General features: G+C 38.6%; 1 protein-coding gene and 1 long non-coding RNA gene across 5 annotated transcripts; one reads left to right on the top strand and one right to left on the bottom strand.

The window, feature by feature from the left end:
* The first annotated feature begins 359 nt into the window (after positions 1 to 359).
* On the top strand, positions 360 to 10,972 carry LOC128675113 (protein smoothened-like). Of its 4 annotated transcripts, none has more exons than XM_053754267.2 (10): positions 372 to 571; positions 5,266 to 5,923; positions 6,318 to 6,531; positions 6,849 to 6,969; positions 7,142 to 7,220; positions 7,679 to 7,903; positions 8,330 to 8,531; positions 8,895 to 9,065; positions 9,325 to 9,528; positions 9,703 to 10,972. In XM_053754267.2, the coding sequence occupies exons 2-10, from the start codon at positions 5,266 to 5,268 to the stop codon at positions 10,097 to 10,099; spliced, it is 2,271 nt and encodes a 756-aa protein (XP_053610242.1). In that variant the 5' UTR covers positions 372 to 571; the 3' UTR covers positions 10,100 to 10,972. The 4 variants fall into 4 exon arrangements, with proteins under 4 accessions (XP_053610241.1, XP_053610242.1, XP_053610243.1 ...); XM_053754268.2 differs by lacking the exon at positions 372 to 571 and adding an exon at positions 3,217 to 3,693; XM_053754269.2 differs by lacking the exon at positions 372 to 571 and adding an exon at positions 3,217 to 3,704.
* LOC128675115 (uncharacterized) lies at positions 8,831 to 9,703 on the bottom strand. The gene is made up of 2 exons (XR_008405233.1): positions 9,568 to 9,703; positions 8,831 to 9,120 (listed from the first exon to the last, which is right to left on the bottom strand). It is a non-coding gene; the product is annotated as an uncharacterized LOC128675115 (long non-coding RNA).
* Positions 10,973 to 11,001: the final 29 nt, after the last annotated feature.

Here is an 11,001-nt window from a genome sequence, read left to right as displayed (position 1 = left end):
CACTCTGGCCCTTTCTAAATCAATGGTGTGTTGATTAAATATTTTATAAGAACATTTTTCTTGTTTTCAATGTCGTTTTTTTGTAGAACATTTCTGTCAAGATTTATTATTCAAATGGTTGAAAATAAGTAATTATAAAACTACAAATTATTTATCGAAGTCGTGTGAAAGATATTAGAAAACTTGAAGTAGAAAAAAGTCACCGATTATAGACTTAATAAGTACTTCGTACGGAGTATCTACTAATTCCATGTCACAGATACAAGAACATTACATTGAAGAATGTTGTTATATTTGTGGACTCGCTTGAATCGGTTTAAATCGATTGTTGTTGATTTTGAAGGTCAGTACTAACTTGACATCCAACTTTTAAAAAAATATTAAAAAGAAAACATGGCTGGCTGGCTTCATTTTGCTTGGTTAGCATTTCGTCTGTGAAAATAGGTTACCGTTTGTGTTCAGTTTTGTACTAAATACATTTGTAAACTTGTGAAATAATCCATACGTTTTATGTGGAGTGTAGCTGTGAAATTTCTGTGTAGAATGTTGTAGCGCATTTAGTGTCAATAAGGTAAGAATTCTGAATAAAATGTGAAGAATGGTAACTTTTTATTATGGCTGTTTGGTAGGCAACTAAAAGTACTAATGTTTCTTTGATTAGGTATTGAAGTCATAAGCAATGGATTTCGGGCACCCTCCTCCGAACATGGCCATGCCACCGCCCGGTATGGGTGGTCCTATGGGCCCGCCCGTCCGTAACAACATGCGCCATAATTTTAGGCCTTTTAACTACCAGATGCGGTTTCCCCCTCAGGGTCCACTGAATATGACACAGGATGATTTCGATGGTAAACGCTTACGTAAATCAGTTATGCGAAAAACTGTAGATTACAATGCTGCTATTATAAAAGCATTAGAATGTCGCGTTTGGCAAAGAGACTGGCGGGACAGGCACGCATTGCAACCCGACGCTATGTACACTCCTGACTTATTACCGCCACCTTCATATCCAGATAATCCCATTAATGCAGTTACTACTCGTTTTGTTAAGACTGCTACTAATAAAATGAGATGTCCTATATTTGCTGTGGCTTGGACTCCTGAAGGTCGGAGATTAATTACAGGGGCTTCATCTGGGGAATTCACTCTATGGAATGGCTTAACATTTAATTTTGAAACAATTTTACAAGCTCATGATTCTCCAGTGAGGTCTATGGTCTGGTCGCATGGGGAAGGATGGATGGTGACTGGTGATCATTCTGGGTTCATCAAGTATTGGCAGAGCAATATGAACAATGTGAAAATGTATCAAGCTCATAAAGAAGCTGTTAGAGGAATAAGTTTTAGTCCTAGTGATTCAAAAATTGTTACTTGCTCAGATGATGGTACATTGAGAATATTTGACTTCTTTAGATGTCAAGAAGAGAGAATATTGAGAGGTCATGGTGCAGATGTAAAATGTGTGCAATGGCATCCCACCAAAGCTCTTATTGTGTCAGGTAGTAAAGATAACCAACAACCAATCAAATTATGGGATCCAAAATCTGGCACAGCAATGTCTACTCTTCATGCACATAAATCAACTGTGATGGATCTGAAATGGAATGAAAATGGCAACTGGCTTATCACAGCTTCTCGTGACCATTTACTTAAATTATTTGATATTCGTAAACTTGGCTCTGAACTGCAGATATTTAGAGGCCATAAAAAAGAAGCTTCTAGCGTTGTTTGGCACCCCAATCATGAGGGATTATTTTGTTCTGGAGGTTCAGATGGAGCTATTCTCTTCTGGAATGTTGGTACAGATAAAGAAGTGGGTTGCATAGAAGGGGCCCATGAATCTATAGTGTGGACAATGGCATGGCATCCTCTTGGACATATTTTATGTTCAGGTTCAAATGATCACACATCAAAGTTTTGGACACGAAATCGCCCGGGAGATCTTATGAGAGATAAGTATAATCTGAATACTCTACCTCCTGGAGTGCAAGATGATCATGACTTAGAAGAACCTGCTGTCATTCCTGGAATGGGTCCTGAGGATAAAGTGGAGATATTCTCTTCTGATACAGACAAAGTCATTCCTGGTTTGGATCTTGATACAACATTTGTACCCATGGAGTTTGAAAAGAAGGTGAAGAAAGTCCCTTATAGTAAACCTATTCCTAGAAACTTCCAAGCTCAGTGGAATCATGGACCTACTGCTGATGATGCTGCAACTGAAGCTTTACAGGCAGCATTAGTAGAGTCTGTCCCCGGTGCAGTTCCCCTCAACCAGATTACACCATCTGCAATTTTTATATATGGAAAATTGATTTCTGTGGAACCTGGCTCAAAACTAGAAAGGGCAATAGCAGATGGGCCCTTAGCTCTTAAGAAATATATTGCGACTGGAGAAATTGAAGAGTTACATGATGTTATGCCTCATTTAGAAGAAGATGCTGATGATGACAATTACCAACCCTTTGAGTATCCAGAACCAGACAATGATGGAGATGCTCTTGAAGGTGATGAGGACATGCGTGATCAAGGAGATGAATATTATGATAATGATATGGATATGCATCAAGGGAATGAGGATCAAGACTATAATAATGGACCTGACATGAATAATGGACCCATGGGTCCAATGAATAACATGCCACCTAATATGATGAGGCCACCACTTTTGGGGAATTTGGGGCCCATGGGTCCAATGGGTCCACCTCCAATACACCCCATGCATATGCAAGGAATGCCACCAATGGGAAACATGCCGCCTATGGGAAATATGCCTCCAATGGGCAATATGCCCCCTATTGCTAATATGCCACCACCAATGGGTAACATGCCACCTATGAATAACATGTCACATCCACCATTTAATGATAATGGCTACAATAAAGGACATTTCGATTCTGTTTATGATAATCAGTACAATTCCCAGAGTGATGAGAATTACAATGAGGAGGAAAATTATGATCAGAATCAGGGATATGATGACGATAACAGTTACAATAATGATGACGGTGGTAATAATAATGGAGATGAGGGATATCAGAGGAATCAGAGGTGGGAAGGTGGTTACCGAGGGAGAGGGCGAGGGCGAGGTCGCGGAATGAACGGACACGGTGGGCGCGGCAGGAGGGGCGGCGGCGGCCAGCGCGGCTCGCCTTGGAACCGGCGAGGCGGAGGCGCCAACAGAAGCTTCCGGCGCGGCGGCAAGTCTGTGCCCAACTAGTTTAAGATTGTTGTTAGGATGCATGCATGCACAGACTTTAAAATCCACTCAATTTGTTTCCATCGTGAACTCATGATGTGTGTTAAGTGTAAAAGATGTTACAGTGATGATGCGTTGACAAAGGTTGTACATAATATTTCTTTACAGCTTGTATTTTATTTCGGTAAGCTGAAACATAATAAATTTATATTATGTCATGAAAACATGTTTTTATACAGGTGTAAGTAACCTCTTCTAACTGGCAGGACCTGGTGAGTTGTTGTCTTATTTTTAATTAATTCAACTGCTGATAACATGTTAATGTGGTTTGTTTTTATGCCAGGTAATTAATGTGGATTAAATAAAGATAATCGGCATCGGGAGAAGACTTAGCACATCAATAGGACTTCGTTTCAAGCTGGGGTCCTGGATTCTGAGTTTCCAGAGCTGACTTCTGCAGAATTAGTCGTCTTCATCACATCAACCTCATTATAGTAAGAAACCGGTATTTATTGATTTGTTTTGTAAATAATAAATAAAGATAAATCATTTTTTTTCATAATAAAGATTTACCCTTACTTATTTACATTTGTAAAAGTATTATATGGGAAATAAAAATATATGGCCATGAATTCTAATAAAATATAATAAATATGTGAGAGTCAAATAAATGGTCAGCGAAAAAAAATTGTCCAAGGCGATTCCTCTCCCCCAATAAATTATCTTTTTTCAATGTATAAATTCCTATAATCGAAGGAATTTATTTCTATTTTGCTTATGCTTATTCAATGTAGTAAGACAAGAATTTTTAAATTTTTTTGCGGCAATATCTTAACCACAATGCAGTGAAAGGTCTATAAATTCCGCCCCTGCTTCGTACTAGTATGCCCTTACTAAAAATTCAAAAGAAACTATCCAAAAGATATTGAAAGTTGCATAAAAATTAATTGTGCAATCTATGCCTGCAGACTTGGAAATCGACGTCAAATGAATCTGTTTATAATGTTACTTTGTAGTTATACATATTGTAGGTCCTCAAATGTTCGGCAGTGTATTTTCGATTTTAATGGTTATTGAACCCAGCATCACCTGATCTTATCTGAAAATGGATCATCATTCGGAAGCTGGACTGTTGGTTCCAGTTTTTAAGGCCACACTAATTTGGATCGATTGGTCAAGGAATTTTTAAATGATGACATTTAAATATCTTGTTTATTTAAACCTAAATAATACTATCTATAGGTTATATCTTTACCGATTTAATTATTTTTTTAGTTCTTTTTAAAATATTTTGTAGACGGTTCATATGGGAAAAGTTAAGAAAATAAAAACTTGTCATTTAAAGCCTTTAAAGCACATACCATCACATTTTTATATATTTATATGCGAAAACTAAATCAAATAATTTAAATAAATTATGCTACACAACAAAGGATTTGATTAAAAAATATTATAGTTTTCCATTATACAAGGTAGTCACATTTTACTACAAGGATTTGGATGACTTTTAACACGTGGTTATTTACATGGTTACTCGGAATAATTTGCAATATTCTAGACCGTTTTATGCATGTCTTTTATTTATGAAAAAAAGATAAATAGTGGTAGGATGTTTCCTAATACTTTCTTAGTTTAATACATGATTTTTTTTTGGGAGCACAAATAATACATATTCAATAATACACATTGCTAGAAACAGCTTCATATATTTTGGTACGAATTAATTAGTTTTTTAATTTTCAATAATTTAGGCCAGTGGTATTATCCTTAATCTGCCAACTTTCCTTTCGCCTTGGGCTGGGGATAGGCCATTATGTTTTAACAACTTAATTATTAATATTATTGTTTATTATGTAACTTCACAGCATGAAAAAATCTTTTACAAGTGCATATTTGGATAATTAATAAAAATATTGAAAAATAAAGGGTTTCATTTGACATCACTCTGTACCTGATGAAATAAAGATACTTCAGAAACAATGATGTAGTTTTCATTTTTAGATATTATTTTTGCCCTTATCGTTATAGTCGTCAGCAATAGTCAATGCGATTTTCTTTTGTTGCAGATGTTCCTTGCGAAATGTCTAGTCGGAGTGATCACTGCCTGGATATGTCAGGCGAGCCAGCTCGACAGCGGCGCCGACAAGAACTCCATTATAAGCGAAACAGAAAATACCACTGAAATATTAGAAGCAATAAATGGTACTATGAACTTCAAACTTATCAAACCCAACAGAGCTACTCCATGGTTTCCGGAACGAGAGATGAAACTGGACAGTTGCGTGAGGAAAGCAAAATGCGAACCTTTGGTGAAATCAACCTGTTTAGGAGCCAAGTTACCTTATGACAAGACCAGTGTACTACTTACATTTTACGAAAGACAAAGCCAAATTCAAACGCAACTTGAACTTTACAGGGAACTGATAAATGTGCCAAAATGTTGGGCTGTGATACAGCCGTTGCTTTGTGCTACATTCATGCCGAAGTGTGAACATATACTGGGACAAGACATGGTGTATCTCCCGTCTTACGAGATGTGCAAGATTACTATGGAGCCATGCGCCATTGTGTACAATACGACATATTTTCCGTCCTTCTTGAAATGTAACTCCACATACTTCCCGCCGAAATGCGAAACACCTTTGAGAGAAATGAAATTTAATACGAGCGGAAAATGTATTGAGCCACTTATACACACTGATAAAGTTCAGCATTTTTATGAAGGTACATATTTATTCAAAGTTTTCTCAGTATTTGTTTTCTTGATTGGGACTTTGAGCCAAATTAAGGTTTCTTGTGCATCATGCATTTCCCAATTATTTAAAACAAATCTATTTAATTGTTTTGATTAATTAACATGATTTGAAAATAACGGTTTATTGTTATTAAAGGTACATATAGTTTACTCTCATTTAATTAGCAAAAACTTAATTTTTAAATAAGCCTCTTGATTTTGAAATCAAAACGAATGCATTCAACCTTACTAATCACCTCGCTCATTGTGTACCATGTAATAAATTAGCAAGCGATTATTTTCAGCCAGCAAGTAGTGGCGATAAGAAATTTTATCGTTCTTTACAACTTCAAAGCGAATATTACTGTTCATAATCGTTTTCAGGTATATCGGGTTGCGGGCTTCCTTGTCGTGACCCTCTGTATACAGAAGATGAACATCAGCAAATTCATCGGCTAGTTGCGTGGGGCGCGGGGGTCTGTCTCGTGCTCAATCTGCTAACCGTAGCCACCTTCTTGATAGACTGGCGCAGCGCTAATAAATACCCGGCCCTGGTCATATTTTACATCAACGTTTGTTTTGCTGTCGCTTCCATGGGGTGAGTTATATATTATCTGAATTAGATCAGCATAATCACCAGTGCATAAGTGGCAGTCATTGTGTCTGTACGCATAAATCAAAAACAATGAGAGTGGATGACACAATATGTCATAAAAGTAGCCCCATACATATTTAATTTGAATATAAAATGAATATGACTTCACTATGTTTGTGATGAATAATTGGAAGTCATTATAAATATGGCAGATTTAAGCTTTTACAAATAGATGCTCAAAAAATGAGAATGTGTACAAAGTTAGCAAGTTTATATTTACAACTACAACTATACAACTTTATATTTTTATATACTTTCAGGTGGCTGGTACAGTTTGGAGTGGGATCCAGAGATGACATCATTTGTTCCAAAGACGGAACCAGACGGAGAGGAGAGCCATCTGCAGAAGAAAACCTTTCGTGTGTCGTTGTATTCGTATTGGTGAGATTATTGATTGATGATAGCTTTTGGCCTCAACTTCGTCCGTGCAAAAGTACTAGTTTTACTTGGCGATAACAAAATATATATATATATATATATAATATATTTAATTCTTGATATACGTATGTAATATTTATTTTAAAATTAAATGTTTTATTTTCTTGTCAACCAGGTTTATTACTTCATGATGGCAGCATGCGTATGGTTCGTGATATTCACTTACGCTTGGCATATGAGTTTTCGCGCTTTAGGTACGTATTAAGCAAGACATTTGCTAACAGTTGCTATATAACCATATCAAATCAGATGGTTGATAAGAGTTGTCCTTCCAACTAATAATATGATGCATGTCAACTTCATAACCTATATAATGATAGAATAGCCTTGACTAAATTGTGATAATATTTGTTTTTCTATCACAATAGAATTTGTCCAAATGAGTGAAGGCTGCATGAGTACTTATTCCACTTAAATTTAAAATTGAAATCTACCTAATGATGTGAGTTTTAGATAAATTGTACATGTTTTTATCATATCATAACACTACCTAAATCTGTTGCAAAGATTTTTCACTAATAGAATATAATAGTGACAAAATTGTATTTTAAATAATCATAGTTGGTATTCATGTACCAAGTGCATAACCTAATAGGAATAGCACAAAATTACGTTAGCGAGAATGAGAAATAAAATAGAAATATTTTTGCAGGGAAAATTCAAGACCGCATTGACAAAAAAGCGGCCTACTTTCACCTAGTAGCGTGGTCTTTACCACTGGTACTCACAATCGCCACGATGGCCTTCGGAGAGGTGGACGGTAGTAGCGTCACCGGCATCTGCTTCGTGGGTTACGTCAACCACGGCATGCGCGCTGCGTTGCTACTAGCGCCGCTCTTCATCGTGCTGGTGCTGGGCGGATACTTCTTGTTGCGAGGTGGGTTTTAAATTATTGGCTAGTATTTGGCCTATATTTGGGAAGACGTGATTTGACTGGTTCTCATTCTCGGATACTATCGACGCGCAAAGAAGCTAGTAGTAATTGTGCCGTGGTAACTTCGCGATACTAGCGCCACCACGGTGGCTGCGGCAGCGTGAGGAAACAAGGGTGTGCGGGTAAACGTCAAGACAGATAAGTGTAATTGAAAAGGAGCAATTTTGAAGTTTATTTTGTGATGTGCTTTTCTTATTATTGTGCATGCATATTGTATATTATATGGATCGCAACTGTTGGAGAGATTAGGGAAATATGTATATGGTCAGTAGTGGGCAAAAAGAGGCTTTAATGCCTATACATCCTCAATCTCCTATTCTATTAACACCCTGGCATATTTGTGATATATAATCATTTTACCCGTTTCAGGCGTATTTTCTCTCATAGCAGTACGGGTTTCTAGCAAAGACGTGATATCCCCACGACACTCAACAAAAATACGTCAGACAATAACTCGGTGTTCGCTCACCGCGGCGCTAGTGTCAGTGTTCATCTGCGGAACCTTCGCATGCCACATCTACGAGTTTAGGAATGCTGATCTATGGAAAGATGACTTCAAACAGAATATCATGTAAGTCTTCTTCTTCTCATCTTCTTGTCTACCACAGGTAGTAGGCCTCCTTCAATTTATGCCATCTTTGTCGGCCTTGGGCAATCTTGAATAGTCTACTAGCGCATCTTGTGGTCTTACCTGTGGGCACGTTTCGCCGTGGAGATCTTGGAGCGGAACATGCTTCCAGGGTAGATCATGTAACTCACTGATATTATAAAGTTTTTTGGTTAAACTGCTGTTCCGATTTTGGTGAAGTCACTGATATTTTATATTATCTAATTTTGTTAAAAAAAAAGTCTGTCCAATACTCATTACGATTGAATTTAGTCACGGTTTTGGTGAATTTTAATGTACCTATAATTAGGAATATTTTTTTCATAGCTGTCGCCTAGAAGCGTTGAAGGAGCCCAGCAAGGAGTGTCCCAGCGGCGTGCGGCCATCAGTGTCCGTGCTGCAAGTGCGGCTGTTCTGCTGCTTCGCGGCCGGCGCGCTCATGGCCTCCTGGACCTGGACCCCGGCCGCGGCCCATGCCTGGAGGAGATACCTCGCCAGGTACGCCCGCAGACCATTGTCTCCTGGCAGCTGGAGCCAGCTGGCAGTGTCGGTGCTGCAGTGAGAGATTAATATGCAATTAACTCAATAATTATGCAGTTAATTAATACTACGCACCATGTGCTAATTAAACAAAATTAATTTTATTTTTTAAATTCATATGTGCTCTCGTATTTAAACATCGGTCCCCATACTCCGTTATAGGTCTCTTGAGAACCCTGTACACACAGTATTTTGAAATAACAATGCCGCGGTTCAGGAAGTGCGGGTGCTCGGTGGAGACGGAGGCGCCGCGGCGCGCGCGCAAGCACGAGCTGATCGCGCGCGCGTACCGCCGTCGCGGGGAGTTCGCCGCGCGCGGCCGCCTCTCCATCTCTCTCGGGGGCTCGCGCCAGGACCCCGTCGCCTTCTGTCTCGACCACACCGAGCCCGCCGACTACCCGGACGACCCCAAACACGAGAGGTACCTACTGTGGCTTATGTTATATGGGGCGCGCCTTACCTTACGTCAATTAGTGATGTATGTCATCCCGAGTTGAATGAATAATTTTGAATTTGTATTGCGTTAATAAGCGAGACTCGTATGTCGACGATTTCCTGCTGAAATATCGAGCTAACTCGAATGATATGTTGCCAGTGCCGAGCTGTCGTCGTCGTGGGCGGCCAACCTGCCGCGCTTCGTGCGACGGCGCGACGCGCTCGTGCTGCCCGCGCACGCGCACCACTCGCTCAGCTCCACCCCCGACCGCCGCAACTCGCAGGACTCGCAGATCAGCATCAGTCTCCGCCACGTCTCCGTCGAGTCCAGGCGCAACTCCGTCGACAGCCAACTCTCCGTCAAAATAGCCGAGATGAAAACTAAAGTCGGAAGACGACGCACCAAGCACAGCAAAGCCAAAAGGAAGGCCCGAGTGGCGAACGTCCGCAAGGAAAGCACGCCATCTATCGAGAGCCAAATCAGTCGCTACTGGCTGCAGTCGGTCGCGGCCAACAATGATCCGTCCAGGGAAGAAGTGAAATTCAGTTTCGATTAGAATTTTACACGTTTTTTATCAGTCATGTTTTCGAGCGCTTAATCTTATGACGAATCGATAGCTTCGGTTACAAGTAAACATATCGTATGATTGTTATTTATGCATGCGTGGAGTACATCGCTCAGAACGGATGTACCGTTTTGTTAGATATTTATTACAATTTAGTACGTAAGTGTGAAAGTTCAAATTAGTGTTCCCAAAGGATATTAATTCGCGTGATTTTTTTATCCAGTCATTGCGTAGTTTTATTTCTAAGTTGAAAAGTATGAATATGATTAATAAAAGACTGATCGGAATCTCTCGATAAATATATAATTACTGAGTGTATTTTTTACGACATCAAATTTTCCATGACAATCTCAAATATTTTTGTGATATTATTACCTCTAACCTCATGTTTGAACATAATTAATTGTGCCATAAGTATTTTTGTGCAAAAAGACAATGATAGATCAGAGTCGACTGATATTGTAGTATGTAAGTTATAATTAATATTCTCATTATACCTGTAATGCAACGCTATTTTGAATTATTTTTATATAATGCACATTGTTATTGCAAGTGAAAATGTAAAAAATGCATTTTGTAGGTAGTTGTTAAGTATTGAATTGGATCGTACAAGACACGGTTGTGAGATCATTATATCTTTGTTGAGTAATGTGAGGCTTATCTATTACTATTGTGCAGTATCAAGGTGGCAATAAATGACCTTATGCGATTTCTACTCTATCTTTGAAAAATTATTCAAGGCGGCTATCATGTTGTATTTTATGATTATATAGCAAGTTTTTAGCTTTAATTATGATTTATACATAAGTTTTTACCAGTATATTGCGGCATTTTATACAGAAAATAAACTTTGGATATCGAAAAGATCTAGTATTTATTTCAGTGCCTAGGTG

This window comes from Plodia interpunctella, chromosome 14 (genome assembly GCF_027563975.2).
Source record: "Plodia interpunctella isolate USDA-ARS_2022_Savannah chromosome 14, ilPloInte3.2, whole genome shotgun sequence".
NCBI lineage: Eukaryota > Metazoa > Arthropoda > Insecta > Lepidoptera > Pyralidae > Plodia > Plodia interpunctella.
This window is presented reverse-complemented; position numbering and strand designations above follow the sequence as displayed.

Bases quoted from the DNA above. Each gene is read 5' to 3' on its own strand.
- LOC128675113 (XM_053754266.2), top strand. From the start codon at position 680: ATGGATTTCGGGCACCCTCCTCCGAACATGGCCATGCCACCGCCCGGT.